This window comes from Eulemur rufifrons, chromosome 2 (assembly GCF_041146395.1).
Source record: "Eulemur rufifrons isolate Redbay chromosome 2, OSU_ERuf_1, whole genome shotgun sequence".
Lineage (NCBI taxonomy): Eukaryota > Metazoa > Chordata > Mammalia > Primates > Lemuridae > Eulemur > Eulemur rufifrons.
The window spans coordinates 114,800,453-114,823,079 of record NC_090984.1 but is presented as its reverse complement, the minus strand read 5'-3'; the positions used below and the strand labels follow the sequence as shown (position 1 = coordinate 114,823,079).

Below are 22,627 nucleotides of genomic sequence, written 5' to 3'. Positions count from 1 at the left end.
ATGGACGTGACCGTCTCGGAGCTCCTGGAGCTCTTCTTGCAGAGCCCGCTGGTGACCTGGGTGAGTGCGCCCTGCTCCCCCGCCCCTTTGTTGTTGCACCGGCTCCTCTCCCGCCGGGCTGGGGGCGCCGCGGGCCCGACCCGGCCGTGTCCCCGGGGCGGGGTGGGGGGGGGGGCGGCGGACGCAGCAAGTGGCTCCCGGCCGGGGTTGGGGCAGCGTCCTGGAGTCCGGAGCCTTTCCAGCTCTGCAGCCGGCGCAGGACACCGCCGCGCTTTCGGCTGGGCCGGGAGCCGAGCGGGTACACCTGTTCCCACCGGGGCGCTGGGCTTGGCGGCCCCGGGGTGGACGGGGTGCGAGTGATCGAACTTAACCACTCCCGAAAAGGACCCTGCTCGCCCAAAACATCCTAGTGTGGTTTCTGATCCCTGAGACCAGCCAGTGGATGGCGGTGACGGTTGGGGAATGGGGGGCGCCGAGTGGGAACGTGAACAGACTAGGGTGGGCTCGCTGATTTACAATGGATTTGAGACGTGAGGAATTTATTGAAAAGTCCCTTTTATTTTTTTTCCTCTCTGGGACGCTGGAGAGAAGTGGCGAGCAAGTTTGCTGCCTCCTGTCTCGCGTCTGTTGCCTGTGCGAGGAGGGGCGAGGGGCTCTGGGATAAGGGTGGGCTTGCTGCTTGCTGACGGGTGGGGTGGGCGTGGGTGACCCCCTTCGGCTCACAGGGGGCCCGCCTTTGCTCGGGAGAATCTCAGACCGTTGGTGCACATGGGGTGACTTCCTGTTTTCTCTCCTCACCCACCTCCCGGCAGGTGAAAACTTTTGGCCCGTTTGGAAGCAGCAACCAGGACAACCTGACTATGTACATGGATTTAGTGGACGGCATCTTTTTGAACCAAATCATGTTGCAAATGTAAGTTACCTTCTTCAGAGAGGAAGAAAAGACTGATGCTTTAGAAAGTTTAAGAGTGTAGAAATGGAGTGTAAGGTTGCAAGGGAGGGACATTGAAGAACTCTTAAGAGGGTGGCTTGGCAGTCTGATGAAGGAAATTTGGAATCCAATAATTGTCATCCGCATGGTGTAGATGGGGCAGTTGACTTCAAACTCCAGGACTTCGTTGTGGTTTGAGCAGTGACATCAAAAAGCCCCTTTTCTTTTTGGGGGCACGGAACTGTGACAGAGTGTCTGGTTACAGGAAGTGTCAGGGGTGGGCCCTGGCATCCGAGAGTGACTGTGAAGTTTCATTCTAGGTTAGGATGCCTGTGTTTCTGAACTCTCCTACATTTTGTCTTCCTTTTACAGTTGCCCCAGAGCAAGTGCAGTTGATTAAGTGCCATTACGTGAACTGTGTTTCAAGTCACTGGGTGAGGAGGCGCACAGGGAGTCAGATGGGGGATACTGTTAGTTTGGAAGCATGGGGCTTAAACAGGGTCTGGGTGGAAGTTCGCTTGCTAGGAGTACCTCTGACCACATCCTTTCCTGTTGCTGGGTTCTGCAGAGCCTGTCTGCTGTCTGATTGACAGCTTGCCACTAGGTAGGTGTTGGCTCCTACCCTGCATTCTGTTTTTAGCTCAGAAACTGCGGGGAACATGTTGGAACTGAGTGTCAGTATGATTCACAGGCCCTTGAAACAAAATTAAACATCGTAATGTTCTCTGGATCAGCCCCTGGTGCTGACCTACTCGCTGACGACTGAGCAAGTTGTCATACTTGAGCATAAATCCACTCGCTAATGAGACTCAGCTTTGTTTGTGGCCCACAAAGGAGGAGAAGCAGTTTGCTTTGGCACATCCAGAAAGTGGCTTAAATAGATTCTACCTAAAAGGTCTGCTTTTAAAAAATTTCCTGAGAACATTGCTCCTTTTGTTTTACTAAGTCATTTGGTGTCGTGCTGTAGGAGTGACGCTGCAGTCTTAATGTTTTAAAAAAAAAAATAAAAGACATTACCAGTCTTACCAATTTCAGTGTTTGATTAGGTTCTAAAAACAAATCTGTTGTCAGTTTTGGCAGCACTTCGCAGAGAACACTGATGAAAATGAATTTTCCTGGGGCTGTCTAGTGGCATATTTGAGCTCCGGCAACTCTCCCCCCCATTCTGTTAGACTTCGAAAATTGCTGGATTCCGTTGGTGCAATGACCAGTGAAACTTCGACCTGTCCTTACTCAAGCCCAAGACTGTTTAATTAAAAAAAGCAGCAGTAACCCCAGCCTTTTCATTCAGCTTTTACACCCAGGCTGAGGGGAGAACAAAAGCCCTGGGACTGTTTCTCTTTCTTCCCTGACCTTTGGAATTCCTGCAGCAGTTACCACTTGGTTGTAAATCAGGAAAGCCTGTTGGGCCATTCCTTTGAGAAATGCCAGCTCATCACTTGTTCGCATTTGGCCCATGGCTAAATTCAGTGGAAGGGCTTCTCCCCTTCCCTGGGCAATTTGAAATGCCTTCTCCTCTGTGGTATGCCAGGGCAGTCATTCTGGAAGTGGGAACTGTACCCCTGCAGCTGCTAAGGCCTCAAGCAGGGCTCCTGGGTCCCTCCGACCAGGTGGGGCACAGAGACAGGAACCCTGGGGAAGCCAGATGGGTGGCTTTCCAGGACGAGGACAGAGTGGGCAGGGCAGAGTGCCAGCAGCTTAGGTGATCAGAATACCCCAGTGATGGAAGTGGGTGGGGATTGCCTGGAAAGGAGGCATGGGGGGACCTTTGGGGGTCATTGGAATGTTCTATGTATTGACTGGAGTAAGTTTCTTTTTCTAAAACTCCTCAAGCTGTAACTTTGACTGTATGTAAAATTACCTCAATTAAAAAATAAATAAAAGAACCCTGGCCCCGGCGTTGGACAGCCTTCACAGCCAGCCTGGGTTTGAACCTTAGATCTCCCTCATGCCAGCAGTGTGATACTGGGTGGGTCACCAAGTGCCTCAGTTTCCCCTTCTGTAAAATGGGACATAAAAGGCCTCCTCCCTTAAGAGATGGTTGTGAGAATTAAATGAAATGATGTGTTAACATTTAGCTCAGTGCTTGATGCGTAGTGGGTAATCGCGTCAGTTATTCACTTAGATAGGTGCCATCTTAATCCAGAAGTGATTTGAGGCACCCCAGAAGAGTCTTATTTTCCCCAGCCTACCTATTCCCCCGCATTCTTAGTCCTTTAGATCACCATGGAATTCTCAGCCGTGGCCCTCTCCCAACGAGGTCCGCGGCACAACCGGACTCTGAGGCCCAGGTCCAGCCCTCCATCTAGACTACGCTTCATTCCCGCTTCCGTCTTCACTTCTGCCAAATGGCAAAACGTCAGGCCAACCAGATAAGCGATAAGGCTGTTCCTCCTAATCTCCCATGCTGGTGGCTCCCAGACCCGTGCTGCTTGCCTGTTTGATAAATTCTCCCCAAGTTTGCAGGACCCGGGCAAATTGTGGGGCGCAGCCTTGCTAACCCAACGGGGCTGCTGGAGCTCAGATAAGAGGTGTGTCACCTAACACTTCAGAGCCATATGGAGGCTGGCTGGGATCACATGACTAGACCTGGCCATTGTCTCTGGCAACTGTAGAAGGCTGTGGTAGTAATCCCTTGGCCCTGTCCTCCCGGTGACATCAGCACCTGGAAGCAGGAAAGCCCCGTGGGCTCAGCTTTCACGGGAGGCCCAGGGCTAGGAGAATTCGTGAATGAAGATGAGGCGTTGAGTGGCCTGGCTGGGGCTGCGTGGGACAGCCTGCCCGCAGCTCCCCTGTAAGCGCAGTGCCTGCCCGTGCCCGAGGGAGAACAAGGTTTCTCCGATTGACTTCCGATGCGTTTTTTACTCTCTTTTGGGTAAATTATTTAAGAGCCTTGACCCTAGCATCAGGCAGACACATTTAACTCCCCACTCTGCCACGTTCTAGTTCTGCTATATTGGACAAATTATTTAAACTCTCTAAGCCTTGATTTTCTGATCTGTGGTAAGGGGGGTGGTATCTTACAGAGTTTTGGGAGGATTAAATAAGATACGTGTGGACAATGACCAAGAAATGTCAATCATTGTTGTGTGAGTGAGGCCCGAGCTGGGTTTGTGCAGCTGTGTGTGTGTGTGTGTGTGTGTGTCTGTGCACATCTGTGCTGGTTAGAGCAGCTTTGATGCAGTGGCTGACTAGTGCGGTTGGGGACTCGGGGCCAGGGCTGAGAGCTTGGGCCCTTGCAGGGCCTGCAGTAAGTTCAACGCTGTTTGCTTTGTTCAGGCTGCTTTCTGACCCCTGGTGCTAGCTGCAAAATTTAGGAGAATATGCTAGTTATTCAGAGGTTGGAAATGTCCTCAGGCCAGTGGGAGAGTTTTTTCAGCTTCTAAAAAAGCGTTTGAAAAGGATAATATTTCCCCCAGTGTGCCCCAAGAGGCGTGTATGTTCCCATCTTGCAGATGCAGAAGCTGAGGATAAAAGGGCAAATGCTTGGCTGAATGTGTATGTGTTGGTACAAAAATGTTGGAAAAGAGATTTTTACTTGTGAACTTAAGTAACTTCCTCTTTCGGCTGCAGCACTCTTCATGGGGCTTCTAGTTCTTAAAAATTACACAAAAAACGTACTTAGGGAAGAGGAACATGTAGATGAATAAAAGTCGCCTATCATTTTACCACGTTGAGGCAATAATGTTAATATTATGGTACCTCCCCATGTTGTTTCTGGTATGTATTAATATATGTCTTTAATGTATTTTTATACAAACATGGATGCTTCTGTCCTTAACATCTTTTCTTAACCTGTGTTATATTATGGACATTTCTCTGTGTCAAAACATGGTTTCTTGATTCAGCTTTAAATTTAGGATGTCTTTGGAATATGACCAAAAGTTGGAGATTGGCTTTCCCAAAGGGGAGGTGACAAGATTGCTATAAACCTAGATTATAACTCTCTTTAAAATTCTGGCCAGAGTTGATGTCCTTTCTTCTAGTTAGATGCTTTTATGGAAAGGAAACCCTGAGAGCCCCACACTTTGGACTTGGAACTCTCCAAATTCAGACCAGCCCCCAGGCACGTCCCTGTCTCTCCTGTCCTCTGACTTCCTGATGCAAGACTGTTGGGGCTTTTTGGTTTTAGGGCTATCGTGTAAAGCAGATTATTGTTCTAAATGACAGCTTTCAGGAAAATGCAGTTGTGTAATGGTTATAATAATGTCTTCCTGCGATACACAGCCAAGTACAGTCCAAGTTTGCTAATGCAGGCCCGGGCTTCGTAGAACATAGCCTTGAGGGCTGGGAGGGTCGTGAGCCACTTTGCAGATGTGCACACTGAGCCCCAGAGAACTTTGGGCAGTCCTGGGACCTGAACTGAAATCCGTGCCTCCTGCTGCATGGAGCGGTGGGAGTTTTGGGGGTGCTGAGCGAGTGAAGACGGAGATACGCCTTCCTTAACCATAGTTGAGACTTTCGATTTATGTCCTAATGACCTCTGTTTACCCAGAGACCCTTAGTTAAAGGCAAGAGTACTGAAGATCACAATATTTAGTCTCATTACCTATACGGTAAATAAATGTCATGGTTCTTTTAGAGAATTGTTTCCGTTAGCTATTTTTTCCCCAAACTGGGAATACTAGTGGCAGGGATGGTCAGAGGCTTTCGTGCTGTGATGTGTGGACACCCGGGTGTGTGCTGCACCTTTGCATGTGCTGTGGACGTCCACAGTGTATACCGAGGCTTCCAGCTCCTGGCACTCCTGGGGTGGTCCGTCTGACTTACGTGAAAGCTCGGACCGCAATAACAAAACAAAACAAAACAAGAAATCCAGAAAAAGGCCCTGCATGTTCTCTAAGTTCTGCTATTTTAAGAAGCTCATTTGTCACTATGAAACTGATTCTCATCTCTTAAAGTATCTGTACAGTAAAGAGAGAAGAATTGCACCTTTAAGATAAATTATTTCTTAATGCTAGGAACACTTCTATAGCTAAAGATGCCTTTGCAGTTTAAATTATGAATGCCTCCTCTTTTCCTAAATTAATTCCCACGCAACTGTTAACCTTTATTTTCTCAGTCAGTGATGAATGGCTCTAAGTGAAACATGTGACGTGTAAAAGGCTTGGCCGTACTCCATTACTGTACGGTGACAATAAGAAATGTTGTCATCTGACAGTTGAAAAGAGGTCCTCCGGTTGCGCCCCAGTTACCCGTGTGACTACTTTAGGGGCTGCAGGATGCCTGGATGAACGGCAGGCCTGCTGGTCGCGTGTAGTGGGTGAAAGGGTTTGCAGACGCATGACACCGTGGAAGGCCTCAGAGTGTGTATGTCTAATGTTTACTTCATGGTTGAACTTTAAACAGCTTGTATTACCGAAAAAATTATGCTTCCAGAGGCATTTAAAGTGATTTTGATTTGTAGGATTTTTTTTTTTTCTATTTGTCAATTTTCTATTAATTAGCGGCTTTGCATGAACTGAGTGGCACTGAGATTGATTTCCTCTTAATTCCCCACACCAGCCCCCAGGAGGCTCGACACCTTTTCCGCAGGGCTGGGATGACAGATGAAGCCATGAAGACAGGCCCTCCTTTGAATTAGACGTCCTTTGCGGTGTCTTGGGACAGGCAGATGGAAGGAGGCCTTTGTTATGAAAAGCAGCGTGCAGTCTGTGGGGTGCCCCCCCCCCCCAAGGTCTGCGGAGCCCGCTCTCCCGATAGGAAACATCTTCCGACCCTGAGAATTTTGAGAAATGTCCTGTGTGTAGATGAGTGAAATTGTAAATCACTTGATGCAGATTTCTAGTTTTATCACTACCAGACCTGGCTTTTGCCTGAGGTTGGAAAATAAATGACACGTTGGGGGTTTCCCACCTGAATTGTTTGTGTCTCTTAGCATTTCTCATAAGGGTGTGTTGTAGACCATGTAGTGTCATAGGCTGATAATGTCAGTTTTTCAAGGTAGAATTGTGTCCCGGGAATGTAAATCACAGGCAGGACCAGCCCAAGACCAATTGCTTTGTTCAGCTTTTAATTGTTTTTGATCTTGAAATATATTTTGGTTAGGTTGGTTTTTTTGTTTGTTTTTATTTTGTTTTTTTGAGACAGGGTCCAGCCCTGTTGCCCAGGCTAGAGTGCAGTGGTGCTCAAACTCCTGGGCTCAAGCAATCCTTCTGCCTCAGCCTCTCACGCAGTAGGCCTACAGGCACGTGCTACCACACCTGGCTAATTTTCCTATTTAGGTTCTTGCTGTGGCTGGTCTCAAAGCCCTGGCCTCGAGTGATCCTTCTGCCTCAGCTTCCTAGCTCAGTGTTAGGATCATAGGCGTGAGCCACCACTCTGAGCCTGATTGTTATATAATGTAAAAATATAATATGATTAATATAATTGACACTCACTTGTCCTTTATGGGTGCTATGAACTATGGGAACAGAAACAGCATTAATTAAGGGCCGGTGCTCGGGTTGGGGAGCAGAAAGGTGGTGGGGCTTCCCTAAAGTCCCAGCTTGGCAGTGGCAGAATTAGGATTTGACTTGAACCACACTGCCAAAGCCTTATCACCTAGGGACTATGGGGTGCAATGCCCCATCGAGCTGGGAGAGGAAGTGTGACAAGTGCTGGGAGGTACGATTTCCATTCTCGTGTTTCTGCCCCTAGAGACCCCAGACCAACAAATCAGCGCATCAACAAGCACGTCAACAACGACGTGAACCTTCGCATTCAGAACCTGACCATCTTGGTGAGAAACATCAAGACCTACTACCAGGTAAGGGCAGTTCTGTCTCCGGGAGTTCCGATGTGTGTTCCGCGGTGTCGCCACTGGAGCAGTTTCCCCACAGGAAGCCGAGAGGAAACGGTGTTCAAGTTCAGGCAGCTGCTTGCTGATACTGTGTGTGCTTTCACGTGAACCCTTTCTTGGGGCATCGTGTGGGGGTGAGATATTGCCACACTTTACTCTGTTCAGCAAACGTTCCTTGAGCTGAGTATCGCTTTATGCTGTGACAGTCCCAGGGAGGAGCCTTGGTTTGCAGCCCCTGCCCCAAGCACGCGGCCAAATGGGGGCTCGCGGGCAGTGGCTCCGCGAGGGGCACCCTGGTGTCATCATTGTCCGTAGCCCCGGCTTGGTGGCTGTTTGTACAGGAGCCGTTCAAGGGTTGAGAGAAAGAGGGGACCACAGACGGGATATATAGGGGCCGAGAACGTAATCATCCCGCCTCTAGGTTGCAAGCAGGTGCGCCGGGCTCAGGGTGCGGAGTGTCCACCTTTCTGGTACTTGCTGCATCTGGTCATTGTGTGGCCGATGGGTCACGGCGGGAGGAGGGGCGAGGGGGAAGGGCTGTTTAAAAACCCCATCCCGGCCGTGGGAAGGGCAGATTTGAATCTTTGATGGTATTTATGATTTCTGATGGGAAATGGCAGCTGTGCACCTCAGAGCCCCGGCTTTCAAGCCTTTCCTCAGCAGTGAAGCTTTCCCCCTGCCCCGTATGATTTTTCTTGAGACCCCAGGTGAAGCCCTGGTTACTCTGACTCAGGGACTGGGGGGCCCGAGTGTGCTCTGCTCAGCTGCGTCCTCTCCCTCCAGGGCATCTCTCTGGGTGCCCAGGACCCTGGGGAACCCAATTTGAGAACTGCTGCTCAAGAACAAGTGCCTTCCAGATTCGTGCCAGGGTTTCATGAAACCCCTCACCAGACTCTGCCTCTGAAACCTTGTTCCTCGCACTCGGCTTTTTGGGCTGTAACTTAGTCTTGGTTCTAAAACTCGGGAGTATCTGCAGACGTTGCAAAGTCTCTGCTGGCATGAGGAAGCCCTCGCGCGGGTTCTGGGCTCAGCTGGGGGACTGCTGGGCAGTTTGTGCCGTGGCATCGGGCTGTGTGCTGCGCCCGGGTCTCACGAGGGCTGTGGCTGCTTCTGCTTCAACATGGATTTGAAACAGGATGGGGGAGGGAGGGGACAGTGTCCTGGATTTTCTGAGGTGGTTGTTTCCATCCTCCTCCCGTTGGAGTTGGGGTGCTGGGGTGGTTTGCCCGCGTGGGCCGGCTCAGAGATCCGCCTGTGCTCAGTCCGCAGACCGTGGGAGCGTGGCACCGTGGGCCCCCTGAGCGTCACCTCTGGAGGCTTAGAACTGGCCTTCCCTTTAGTTACAGATGTCTGAGGAGGGGGCTGGGGGTCAGGGGGAGGCCTGGGAGGGCGTGTCTGGGAGCCCTGTGGGAGTCGGCTGTGGGGGGACAGAGCAGGTTCGCTTCCTCGTCTAAGAGGAACCACACTTGGGGTGGGCATGCGGTAGGCAGGGGCTTCTCAGCTGGTGCCTCTCTATGACAGCCACATGCAGGGGACGTGGGCAGAGGTCGTGGTGCTGCTGGGGAGCTGGGCGTCTGTGGTGAGGGGTCTGGGGCTGTGCTGGCTGCTCAGTGGGTGCTCAGGGTATGGTCCCATCTGCAAGTGCCATTTGTGCTGAGCAGGTGCTCTCAGGACTGTGCTGAGTTCCAGGGAAGCAGATGGTGCTGAAGGTTCGAGAAACAAGACCCTCTAACGCAGTCTGCATGGGGGGAGTGGGAAGACTGCTTGGAGGAGGTGATGCCTGAGTGGGGTTTTGGTGGGTGACTGAGTTTCCAGTTTGGAGGGTCGTGGGTTAGAACAGGCTTGCAAGGCTGGCCAGAGCCAGTGGCATAACACTAGACAGGTGTGTCCCCTGCCCCAGCTGTGGCTGGGTGGTGATAACCTCTCTCCAGTGGCAGGGATGAAAGTCTCAGAAGAAGGTAAGTTTTCGCAGCTCTCTGTGAGCAGGGTCTCACTGCAAGCTGTCGGGCCATGAAGATGCCGTCTTCCCACCCAGTAGCACCCCTGCTGTTGGTGAACAGCACCTCTGAGGGTCCAGTTCTGGGCCGGGCTGAAGGGGCTTCACACCCTCTTGAGACTATGTCTCAAGGCAGTTTGCAGATGGGGTACCGTGTAGGGTTCCAGAAGAAGAGAAATGGTCACACAAGACAGAGCGTGGTGGCTCACACCTGTAATCCTAGCACTTTGGGAGGCCGAGGTGGCAGGATCGCTTGAAGCCAGGAGTTCAAGACCAGCCTGAGCAAGAGCGAGACCCCATCTCTAATTATAAAAAAGAAAGAAAGAAATGGTCACACAAAGTAAAAGATGGCTAGTTCACACTCAGGGCCCAAGAGGACTTATGGATGGGAGAGAGGACCCAGCACTCTTGTTCTCCTCCTCCTCCTGCGTTCATAGCTCTTTGGGGACTGGCTGGTGTGTGTTGGCAGCCTCGGCCGCTCAGCGCAACTGGTCACTAAACATTTATTGACAGCACTTGGCTGCCAGCCACGGCCTGGTCACCGCCCCTCCGCCCCGCCTGCCTGGAGAAATCCGGCAAGATGTTTGCATTCAGGGCTGGCACGTCCCGTGTGGACAGTGTTCTGCGTGTTTTTTCCTTCTGATTTAAGGTAAATCAAATTCTTGACATATAAGTAATACTGTACGTGCTCTTTGTAAACAGCTTGGAAAACAAACAAGTAGCAAGAAAAAGGAACTGGTAAAGCCCACCCCGCAGAGACAATCACCGTTAACATTGTTAGTGTTTCCTTTCAGCTCTCAAGTGAATAGTTTTTGTTTTTTGCCATTGTGGTCGTGCCGTACATACAATTGCATATCCGGCCTTTTTCTCTCCCACTTAACATCATAGCACAAACGTAATTGGTTATTATTGTAAAGGGGTGTTCGAGAACATTCCCCAAAAGAACCACTGCCCAACTTGCCTTTTGGAAAATAGCCCTGCCAGTTGGGAGGGCTTGGAAGGAAGTGGACAAATGTCGTTCCTTACTCTGATGGGGTGGCCGGGCTCCCTCCTGCCTGTGCCTTTCCCAGAGACACCTCAAGGCCTCGAGGTCTAGCCCTGGGTCTTGTCTGCCAGGAGATCATTCTGCTCCCCCGACTGTCCCCTCTTCTCTGCAGCACAGTGGGGCAGTGGCGGTTTGGTAGGACGGGGCCTCTCCTGAGAAGCATGAGTTGTTTTCACTCTGAAGCTCACGTCTGGCTCTGAAAACCTATAGAGACAAAGGGTCCTTGACCTTTTCCCAGGGGAACATAGACGAGAAGGTGGGTGAAAACTGGGGTCCTGGCTGGCCACCAGCATCTAAGCCAGAGTCTCAGTCCTTTCCTGACCTGCTGTGTTGGACTCTTCTGGGGTTGGGGCCCTGGAATCTGCATTTTCAAAAGTTCCCCAGCTGCCTGAGTCACCGTCCGGCAGGATTGAGGATCAGTGGGCGAGAGCGCTGGTTCTCAGAGTGTGGTCCCAGGTCAGCAGCAGCAGCATCCATGGGAAATGGGTAGAAATGCAGTGGTCAGGCCCCTCCTCAGACCTGCTGTGTAAGTGGAGGGTCTGTAATCTGATTCCGAGGCACCTCCCGTGGGAACCCACTGGATTAGAGCATTCCTGGTGATTTCTACAAGCGTCCCCTCCAGCCAGATCTCCTGGGACCGGGGAGCTCACTGCTCACCAGGTGACCCTTCTCCATCACATGCGCTGTCAGAGGAGGGGAAGGAGAGGATGCTGTGAGGGGGAGGTGACCAGAGGGGGCAGGGTTGTCATCGCGGGAGTCACAGGAAAGGCAGAGAAAGCCAGAGGAGGATAGGGCCTTGGAGAGAGCGCCCACCCAAGCCAGTCTCTGCATTTTGGGGAAGAAAAAGCTGATCAGTCTGAAGGTGGGGGGGACACCAGCCCCAGGACAAGCCCCTAAACGGGCCATATGTGACGGGGCTTGGAGGAAAGGCGGGCTGGGCCCAAACCCACCGGTCGGGCTTGGACCCTGCGTCACAGGACACATGTTTACTCACCAAATTTAAATTTTGAGTGTATATGATGGTTTATTTTCCCGTTTGGAACCTTGAATGTTTACATTAAACGTGGACAGTGGAGCGCGTCTGAGAGTCAGGCTGATACAGCAGACGTCCGCCTGGTGCAGCACATGCTGCCACTCCGCGTCCTGGACACCTTTGGTCTTGCTCCCTCTCCCGACAGGCCCCAGTTGTCAAAGGAGGTTCCTGAGGTTTCTTTGGCTTGGTGCTGGTGGAAAGCTCATCAGACAGTGGCCTGGGTGGATTCAGTGTGTGCCGATTGACCTCTCCGTCGAGTCCACGTGTGGCTTCCTCCCTGGGGAAACGAGGGCCCTCAGGTGCATGCAGGGACCTACCCCGAGGGCTTACTCTGAAACAGGGAATTTGCCCAGTTTCTGCGAGCCTCTCCTCGCTGGCCGTGCGTGACTGCGAGGCCGCCTCTCGCCACCCGTCTGGGCAGGCTGCTCTCCCTGCGCCTCCTGGGCACTCTCCGTCCAGGGAAGGGGCTGGGCTGAAGTTCCACAGTCTCATCGTGACCAGGGACGGCCAAGATTGAGAGTTCAAGATCACCTCGAAGTTGTGTGGGTCCGTGGAACTCAGCTCTCTGACTTCCGGGCTCTTGCTGTGTGGTCACCAGGTCAGAATGGACCCAGAAGGTTATTATTTGTCACAAATGAAACAGCGGAATAAATATAGCCCCAGGGGTGCCTTATCCTCCGAAAGCTCTTTTCTTTTTCCTTTATTGCTTTGAAAAATTGAAAATAAAACAGTGCAGATGGTTACCATGAGCACTCATGTACTTTTCATTCAAAACAAATATGAACATGTAAATATTTTGCATATTTGCTTTGGACCTTTTCTCCCCTTTTTTTTAAGAAATAAAATTTTTCTGAGGTAGAAGTCCCCAGCATGTCACTCAGTCCAGTTATCCCTCTGTCCCTTCTGAGAGTAGCACCTGTCATTAGCTTGGTGGTATCCAGCTATCATTTCTGTATTCTTTGTGTGTGTGTGTGTGTGTGTGTGTGTAGGTCCCTTTGGAAAGCGGCCCTGAAGATATTTCTACCAGTGATGTCAAGTGTACATTTCCTTCTGTTCCTACTTTTGACAGAAACTTACAGGTGGTGTGCTGTAATACCATTCATGGAAGTTTAGTCTAAAGATCACACAAAGCTCTGTGTGTGTGTGTGTGTGTGTGTGTACTCTTGCCATATGTGTACATGGGCTGTTTCCTAAAAATTAGAATTATCTTCAGAAATGTGTACACTTAGTTTGAAGAGTGAAAACCTTTTGTCAGAAGTAAGAATAGGAGGAAATGTACATTTGGCATCATTGGGAATAACGTATTAAACTCTCATCTGTCTAGTTGGTGGTCCCCAGCCATTTTGGCACCAGGGACCGGTTTCATGGAAGACAATTTTTCCACAGACCAGGGAGGGGTGGGGTGGGGTGGGGGATGGTCTCAGGATGATTCAAGCACATTACATTTATTGTGCAGTCAGACCTCTCTGCTTATGATAATCTGTATTTGCAGCTGCTCCCCAGCGCTAGCATCACTGCCTCAGCTCCACCTCAGATCATCAGGCGTTGGATTCTCATAAGGAGCCACAACCTAGATCCCTCGCGTGTGCAGTTTACAGCAGGGTTTGTGCTCCTGTGAGAATCTAATGCCCCAGCTGATCTGACAGGAGATGGAGCTTGTGCGATGATGTGAGCAATGGGGAGCAGCTGTAAATAGATCCACTTTCTGGCCCACCGCTTGCCTCCTGCTGTGTGGCCTGGTTCCTAACAGGCCACCACCAGTAGAGGTGCACAGCCTCGGGGTTGGGGACCGCAGGTCTAGGGGGTTTAGTTAAAGTTATGTCTGCTTAACTGCTTTGATGGACAGGGACGGTGTTCAAGGGAACTTATGATCCACCCAGGCCATACCTGTAGGTACAAGAGGAATTTGCTTTAGGAATAACACATTGTATTGAATTTGCTCTGGAGAAATTACTTTCTCTACCTTTGACTTCAAAGGTTAAATAGGAGGGCTGCATTGTTGGTTTTGTAGCTTACATACATGTCCTGAGGAAATTAAAAATAACATATTTGATTATGAAAATATGTTCTTACTCCAGATTAGGAGATAGAAAATTAAATTTGCTCATTTTCTCACCATCTAGGGACGTCATTATTAACATTTTGGTACTTAATGCTTGCTATGTGTGTGTGTGTATGTTTCAAAGTGTGGATCATACTCTTCACAGTTTGTAACCTTTTTATTTTTCCATTCACCATGTAGTGAGCATTTTCCCATGCCATTAAATACTTACTTATTTTTGAGACAAGGTCTCACTCTGTCGTCCAGGCTGGAGTACAGTGGTATGATTGCAGCTCACTGCAACCTTGAACTCCTGGGTTCAAGCTATCCTCCTGCCTCACCCTCCTGGGTAGCTAGGACTACAGGCACGTGCCACCACGTCCAGGCAACTTTTTGTTTTTTGTTTTTGTAGAGATGGGGTCTCTGTAAGTTGCCCGGGATGGTCTTGAACTCCCAGGCTCAAGTGATCCTCCTGCCTTGGCCTCCCAAAGTGCTGGGATTACTGGTGTAAGCCACCATGCCCGGCCCACTAAGCGTTGTTCTATAATATGAATTTTAGTGTCTATGTGATATTTCGTCCCGTGGCTGTACTACTATCATTGATACTGAGTTCTTTCTATCTCAGAATTATAAACAATACCACCATGAACATACTTGGTATGTAAATCTTTCAGCAAATGTTTTTATTTCCTTAGGGTAAATTCCTATCAGGGAGTTCCTGGGTCAAAGGGCATGAATACTTTGAGGACTTCTGCCGGCTTATTGCCAGAATTGCCTTATTTAATGGTTTTTTTCTTTCTCTTTGGTAAATTGCCCATTGTTGACAGTATTTGTGCAGTGTTCTCTGTTGCGGTTGAATGTTTTTGCCGTGTGCCGGGGTGGACTTCCCTTGTGCAGAGGATCATTGCGTGCTGAGCTGGGATCTCTCCAAAGACTGCCTGAGGGGTCATGGAGTGGTTAGAGAACAAGACCTCCGTGTTGTGGGACACAGCTTGGCTGGGGCGGGGGGTCCGGCCCCAGGACTGGGCTCCGTCCCCATATGGGCAGTGGGAGCCTTTGCCGGTGGACTCGGCAAACACAGCAGCTTACAGGGCTTCCATGTGAACGTTTGCAGTCAGTCTAAGGTTCAGGAGAGAACCCTCCAGGCTGCACTGGGAAGTGAGGCTGGGGAGGGCAGTGGTCTACGTGGGCCCCCCCTTTCCTCTTCTTGTCTCCCTGTTCTCTCGCTAGTTGTCTGTGGAGTGTCGAAATGCAGGATGTGGAAGCTCTGGAGGCCCAGAGTGGGTGTCACTCAGCAGGTCACCCGGTTCTTTTCCCTTTGTTTCTCTTCCTTGTCCTTTGGGCACTATGTCCTCCACGTCTCGTGGGGTGGGGGAGAGGCTGGGTAAATGACCCGCTGCGACCCGTGTGTGTGCACCTCTGTGTGTGCACAGGATGGGGTGTCTCGGGATGCAGGCAGGGATCCTGGAGAGCTTTCTTCGGGGGGAGGGGACACTGAGGATGTGCTTGGCCTGTCTCTGGAGGGGTTGGGGGAACCAGACTGGCAGGAAGGGGGTGTCCTAGGGGATGGAGACAGAAAGCAGCCTGGAGGCTGGGGCTTTTGCAGGGCAGGGTAGGGGGGAGGCTCCAGGTGGTTAAACACCTTGGTGTTAACGAATGTGCGCTTCATCCTGAAGGATTCGGGTATCTTTGCGGGGGTGATTCTTAAGAAGGAAAGTTTGAGAAAGAAACATTGGCACCCATGTAGCCCTGGCAGGAAGCGGGGAGCAGGCCGAGCTCCCGGAGACTCCTGCGGTGGGTCCAGCCTGGGCGTGGGGCTGCAGGGGTGAGGGTGCCTGGGTTCCCGATTTGACTTGTGGGTGGGTGGTGAGGCCAAGGCTGTGGATGAGGAGGACTGGGCTCGGCAGGGTGCAGGCCTGCTTGGTGTCGGTCGGCCTTGTGGGCAGGTGGGTCTGGGGGACAGGCTGGGGTTGCAGACCCTAGGAGTCGTCGTTGGGGGCTTGGCTCGAGATCACATAACCAGGTAAGGATGTCGGTGTGGCTCCCAGGATTAGGGTGGGCAGAGCACAGGGGGCTCCCCCCGGAGACAGTGAGGAGCCCCCAGGTGGGAGGACGGTGGTGGGGCGAGGTTGGCAGTGACGGCTCCGGACACCCTGCACGCCACTCAGTAGCTCAGTGCCCACCTGGAGCGAGCGCTGAGGCTGGGAAAGCTGCGCTGCAGCAGCTTCCCAGCAGGCAGAAGGGGCCTGAGAGGGGCTACAGCTTCAGGGCCCCCAGAATTCCCTTTTCCGAACTCACCAAAAGGCATCCACTCCCAGCCTGTGCTGCTGCTGCCCTGCTGGCTCCTGGTGCTTGTGTTTTGAGCTCAGTGGCCCCGACGTGGGCCAGGGAGCACACGACCGAGGATGCCTGATGCTGTTCTGAGCCCCACACCTCTTGGGAGGCAGGTTTTTTTTTTCTGCCAGATGTTAGATCGCCAGTTGGACTTGGTTTCCTTTCTTTTCTCTCTTTTTGTTGTCAGAAGAAATGCTGCCTAGGCCGGGCGCGGTGGCTCAAGCCTGTAATCCTAGCACTTTGGGAGGCCGAGGCAGGAGGATCGCTTGAGCCCAGGAGTTTGAGGCTGTAGTGAGCTATGACGAAACCACCACACTCTAGCCCAGGCAAAAGAGAGAGATCCCATCTCAAAAAAATGTTGAGTAGCAACCAGAAACTTTGGGACTCAAATCTGTGCCCGAACCAGAAGGCTGAGAGGGAGAGTAGTCTTTGCTGGGCGCCTGTGCTGGGAGCCTTAGAGCCTGGTCCCTTCCCACTGTTACATCTGCATCCTGAGGAAGAAACTGCTGGCCCCATTTTACAGATGAGGAAACAGCCCCAGAAAGCTGCAAGTTTTCTTGATCATTGGCTGCTTGGAGAAGCTTTTTTCTAAACATGAAGCTTCCCAGAATCGTGTGGGGGATAACCGCTGTGGGTGGGACCGACTGTTCTGAGGAGCTGCAGGCACAGTAGGGTGGGAGCCTCGGGCGTGCCAGGCTGGGAGCGCCGCCTCCTTGGGGCCCCCCCTTGTCACTCAGGCTTCACACCAGCCTGGAGCCCCAGAGGAGGGGACTGGGTTGCTTCAGGCACCTCTGAAATTTCTGGGGCTGGGCAGAGGGTGGGAAGGAGGGAGCAGCTGGCCGCAGACTTCACCCCTCACCCCCTAGAGGGGCAGGAAGCGGAGATTCAGGGCTAATTTCAGGGGGTGTGGAAGGTGAAAAGTGGGTCTGATGCAATTAGCAGAGTTGGAGTTTGGCCAGGATGAAGAGATTGGGGGTGGGAGAGAGAGACACACAGAGAGAGAGAGAGACAAAGAGTGTGTGTGTGTGTGTGTGTGTGTGCACACGTGTGTATAGACAAGGTTTTTCTGGTGTCTGAGGGCTCCCCCTCCAGACCTTGAATGGCTAGGGGTTTCCCTTCCATCCGGGAGCACCACACTTTTCTTTGCCTTAAGGGGAGGGAGGGAGCTGTTGGCTCAGGAGTGTCACCTTTAGCTCCCGGGTGTTGAGGGTGCCACCCAGACCCCTGTGGCTGCCGCCCAGTATTTGGTCTGCTCACTCAGCACAGCACCGAGCTGAGGGCTCAGAACGCACAGTCCCCCAAAGCCCTGCTCACGCCCCGGCTCCTCGCCTTCCTCTGTTCTCTCACCGTGTCAAGGATTGACTTTTCCACCTTTTGCTCGGTTTTCTCTTATTTCATAGCCCTTTGTTTAAACAGAATTGTGTTTGGAGCCTGTCCTGGGACGCGCGGGGCTCGCAAGTGGGCAGCCAGGCGGTCGGGGGTGGGAGCTGGGTGGTCGCCCCGATCACAGGGCAGGAGGCCTGAGTTTGTGCGTCCAGAGGGGTTACAGTGAAACCGTGCCTGTTACGCGCACGAGGGCCGACAGTGAGCTGTGCTTTCTGGTCGTGGGTCCTCATGGGCGTCACTTCTAGTTAGGCCTCGCTCGGCTCCTGTTGCAAACCGTGCTCCGAGTGTCCGGCGTCGTGAGCCGCAAGCAAAGCTGGAATGGCTGCAGGTTAGACACACGGCTGGTCTCACGGCAGCGTCCTAAACACCAGAGAGCCAGGGCGTGCTGAGAGTGCAGGTCCTTTTGTGACAAAAAGGAGGGACATGGATTTCTCAAGTTTTTAAAAAGAGAGAGAGAAAAAAAAAAAAAGATTCCCTTCTACGCCTTGGGTTTTGGTGTTAAATGCCAAGATCAGCATGTTTGATGTTATAGCTGGTTTGTCAGAAGGAGTCTCTGGAGAGCGTGCCCAGGCAGGCTTCGCCTCTCCATAAAAGCCGGCTGCATGGCTCCCATCCAGGGCTAGTAACAGTTTTTGTTATTCAACTGTTCTTTTTGGAAAGGCAGAGATTTTTCTGCTGCTTTGCCATGGCATTCGGGGCCTTGGTCCTTCACGATACAGTTTTAGTCTCCCTTTTCCAGTAATGAGAGGATGAGGAAGTGCTTAGCTGAGATTGGTGGGTTCAGCCAAGGACTGTAGAGGGCGAAGAGGCCACACGCTGTATCAGCGGACTCTGACTTTGTTGGAGATATCCTGGGGGGAGGTAGAGGTTTCAGAAGGTAGAGTGGAGGCTGCTGTGTGTGCGCTGCTCGGGTTCTATTGGTTTGGGACTGGGTTTTCAGCAGTTTTAGGGTCCGAGGGTGGTAGTCCAAATGCAGGGGTACTCTCCTTGGGAAGAGATGGGGCGCAGAGCGGCTCCAGAGAGAAGTAGCGTGTGGCTTTGTTAGCTGCAGCTGGGACAGCCCTGCCTGCCAGGCTGGGGATGGAGCGGGCAGGTTTGCTTTCCCAGCTGGGAGTACCAGGAGATTAGCCACTGCCTGGTGGAAGTGGATGAGCTAGCCCTGTGGGGTGGTCTCTTTGGTTACCCAGAGGCCCGGAGGCCGGCAAACAAGGTGGGATGGGAGGTGGGAGGGCAGGAACGAGGGAGAGCTCCACTGCCCTGTCAGCTGAGGTCATTTAACTCTTGCAGGGCTAGAACCGTGTGACCCTGTTCCTGGCAGTGAGACTTAGGGTGCCTCATTTAACCTCACCTGTAAAAATCTGGGTAGTAATTACCGTATAGGTTGTTGTGAGGCTCAAATGAAATAACAGAAAGCTTTTTGAGTCAGTCAACAATAATAACGATGGCTCACATTCCCGGTGGAAACTCTTCTTAGCCTGTATTCTGCAGGCGGAGGGGGCACAGTTACTTGTAGATCGAGGACTTGGGAGACAGGAGACACGAAGAGTCCAAATAAAAATAGGAAGAGAGTAAGAAAAGTAACCACAAACCTCTCCATCTGGAGAGGCACAAGGTCGAGTATAGTGGGTTCCTTTGAGCTCACCCCTCAGACTGTGGCCTTGGGCGAGTTACTTCATCTCTGAGAGTCTTTCTTATCTGCAAAGGAGGGTTATTAATAGCGCCTGCCTGGGAGGATGTAGGGAGGCTTCAGTAAGAGCCGTGTAAGGGCTCAGCGAGGCAGGACAGGGGACAACAGGGTGCCCACCCGTCTGGCAGAGGGGGGTGGGCAGCCTGCCCCCCCCACCCCCACCACGCTGAGTTCATTTGTTACTGAGCGGATTATCACGGGGCCCCTCCAAGAGTAATGCTTTCTGGTTCATTTGGATTAGTGTAATACGTGTGCACATGTGTGCTTGTCCCTTGCCCTGCACGTCGTTCTCCTGTGTGATCTTTGTATGTCAAGCTTACTGTGTGCGTGCGGCGTGCTGAGCGACTTCCTCATGTTATCTCACCGAGGGAGCCTCATGATGTTATTGCCCACCAGTAATGAAATTCCTTAAACGCAGGCGCTGCCTCTTCTTCTGTTTGTCTCGCGCCGCACCGGCATGGAAACGTGTCTCCCGTCAGCGTGGGTTAATAACAAGATACATAACACTATAAGCCACAACTCAGTGGACTAAATAATTCAGAGACTGAGTCGTTACATTCAGGGAACACGGTATTGCACTGGGTATTGCACTGGGTATTGCACCGGGCTGGGGCCGGGAGTCCTGTTTCTAGGCTAAAATGACCCTAGCGAGGCCCCTGACCCGTTGCCCTTTCTAGACTGTTGACTGATTGGAGGTCAGGGGTCTCCCTTCCTTACTGTCCCGGGCACACAGCAGGGACTCGGGCCCTAACTGGGGGTAAGAGGGGGCAAACCGGGATGGAGGTGCAGTGGGGGGCGGCTGGAGCCTTTGAGTCCTGCCTTACTGGGTCGCCTGCTGTCTTCACGCAGACCTGTAGGCTTTTCATGTGGTGTGTGCTTTGTTGATGGAAATGCCATATGTCAGGTACCGGGAGGCTCAGTCCCTGGGGGGTGGAAATTAAATTGATTGTCTTCAACCTCGTCTAGCCAGCTTGGCTCCCCTGAGCTTTCTAAGGTTTAGGTTTAATGACTTTAAAACTTCAAAAATAAAATTTTTGCCTCCTTTCCAAAACTTAGTAACCAAACAAGCTCATCTTCTTGTCTAGTGAGTCAGACTTACATCCTTTTAAAGTGTGCATTTGTGGCTACCTGAGGCTCTGGAGCAGTTCTGGCACTTTCTGTGCTCAGTTGGTCTCCTAGCTCCCCGCTTTTGGGGGGAGAGTTCGTGGCTTTCGGGTTTTGTAGAGTAGAGCTTGCAAAGTTGAATTTTTCAGATGCGAATGGACTAAGTTGCAGAAGTAAATGTCTCCAGGTTAGATGCCAAAAGAAAGAAGAGCTGGTGATTTCTGATAACTCTGGGCTGTTTTGATAACCTTGGGCAGTTAATCCCAAACAGGTTGTCGAGACCTTCAGAGGAAACCAGATAGGGGCTGAGGTGTGGGTCACCTGGCCAGACAGAGGTGCTCAGATCTGTCCCTCCTCTTTCGTCTCCTGCCTTTACCCTTGTTTCTTCCTTGGGAGGAGGTAAAATTCACCCAGGCTGTCTCTTCCTCCTCTGTCCCCCTACCTGTGGGTGTTGGGCGCATGCCCCCAACTTCTTGCAAACAAAACAGCAGGCAGCTGGGTCTGTTGTCCCCTCCCTGCTCAGGAGTCAGTCCCCGCAGGACTCCCAGGCGGCCCTGACACTGGTGTGACCTGGGGCCAAGCTGTTTCCTCCTTTGTCAATTGGGGGTAATAGCTGCACTCACCTCCCTGGGTTGTGACAGTCAGAGAGAGTGCAGGAGCGCGCGTGCGCGTGTGACATGCTCCCCGGCGCCTGTGCACTGTGGCTAATACCAGACCCCTCCAGGCTGCCTCCCGCCTCCACCGCCCATGTCCTGCCTCTGCAGTGTCTCCCGCCCCAACACCTTCCCTTTGTCCGCCTCTGTGGAGCCCACAGACTCTGTGACCCAGGTTTTATTACTTTCCTTATTGCCATCGTCACTCCCCTCCGCTCTGACTTGCTTTCTCTGCGTCCTGCCAGGTGTGCAGAGTTCCTCTGGGCAGGCGCCCTGGTGGCTGTGCCCCTCCTGGGTGGCACACAGGTGTCGGCTGCAGGGCCACTCTGACGCCTGCTGAGCTCTGCTTGGGTCCCTGTGGCGTGGCCCCGGGAGCTGGCACTTTCTGGAAGCAGCAGCAGAACTCTCCCGGGGGCAGGTTTATATGGGATGGGCCAGCGTGAACTCTAAAATGTTCCTCCTTTTATGCTTCGCCTGATTGAAACTCTGGATTGTTATCGACTCTGGAATTCAGAAGACGAGATAAATTGAATTTCTAAGGGCAAAGCCACTTTGACAGGCCTTTTGATCTCGTCTCTTTAAACTCGAACAGCCTTCTTAAACAGAAGGTAATTGGGAATGTGACCAGTGAAGCCTTCCTCCTTCCTGTTTTCCCTTTGAAAGGATTCCCCTCCTCTAGTTCTGACTAATTGAGGTTCCTCTCCTGCTCTGGGAGGCTGATATCAGGAGCTGGGAGCTCCGTGTTCACGGCTGACCCGCACCTCCAGGTGTACTGGGTTGGGGATTTGAGAGGAGGGATGTGGTAGGAAGGGGTGATGGATGCCAAAGTTTATGGGTCACATAATCCTCGGTGTGTCTGGACCCCTCCGAGGCACAGTCTCAGGAGGGGAGAGCTAGAAGCCCTGGAGATGGCTGTGCTGGTGGGACCAGGGTCAGCCGCGAGCAGCTGAAGTGGTGGCCCTGGTGGCTGCCACGCTGCAGGGTCTGGAGCAGCCAAGTGGAGTGAGGAGGTAAACTCACGATGTGACTTTGAAATCCAAGAGTGCGTTCAGATGTGGTTGGAAAGAGTTTAGAAAGCAGGAGGGTAACTAGACTTTCAACTCCAGAGTAGAGCAGAAATTTAAAAAACGAGAAAAAGGAACATAGTACACTCAGGAATATTTAATTTTGAGTCTTTTAGGAAGCTGCCTGATTTTGGAAATCATCCGATTTAAAAAGCCAGGGACACAGGGAGTTATTGTGTAAGGACTAGAGTTTCAGTTTCACGAGGTGAAAATAATTCTAGAAATGGGTGGTGGTGATGGTTGCACAACAGTGTAAATGTACTTAATGCCACAGAACCGTACACTTAAAAAGGGTTAAAATGGCAAGTTTTAGGGTATGAATATTTTATCACAATTGAAGAAAAAAAGCAGGGAGCCCAGCTGGAGCTTTTTTTTAACAGCGAGAGGATTTGCACTGTGAGGATGATGGTGAACGGAAAGACCTGTGTCCAGGGTCTGAGGCCCAACATGCAGGTACCTGATGAACAGGTTAGCTTCTGAGGCTTCCAGAACATTCTGTCTTGTGACTGCTGTTGTGTTAAGTGCTCGGTGTTCAAGGCTGCAGGCCTTGGGCTGCCGCTGGGAGCCCTTAC

At 51.8% G+C, this 22,627-nt stretch overlaps 1 protein-coding gene across 1 annotated transcript in view; it reads left to right on the top strand.

Moving 5' to 3' along the window:
- Positions 1-22,627, top strand: part of CCDC88C (coiled-coil domain containing 88C) — a 126,027-nt gene continuing 103,400 nt past the window's right edge. The window contains exons 1-3 of the mRNA XM_069465226.1: positions 1-60; positions 813-913; positions 7,571-7,679. Of these exons, the coding sequence (XP_069321327.1) occupies positions 1-60; positions 813-913; positions 7,571-7,679 (270 nt within the window). The remainder of the gene's footprint in view (positions 61-812; positions 914-7,570; positions 7,680-22,627) is intronic.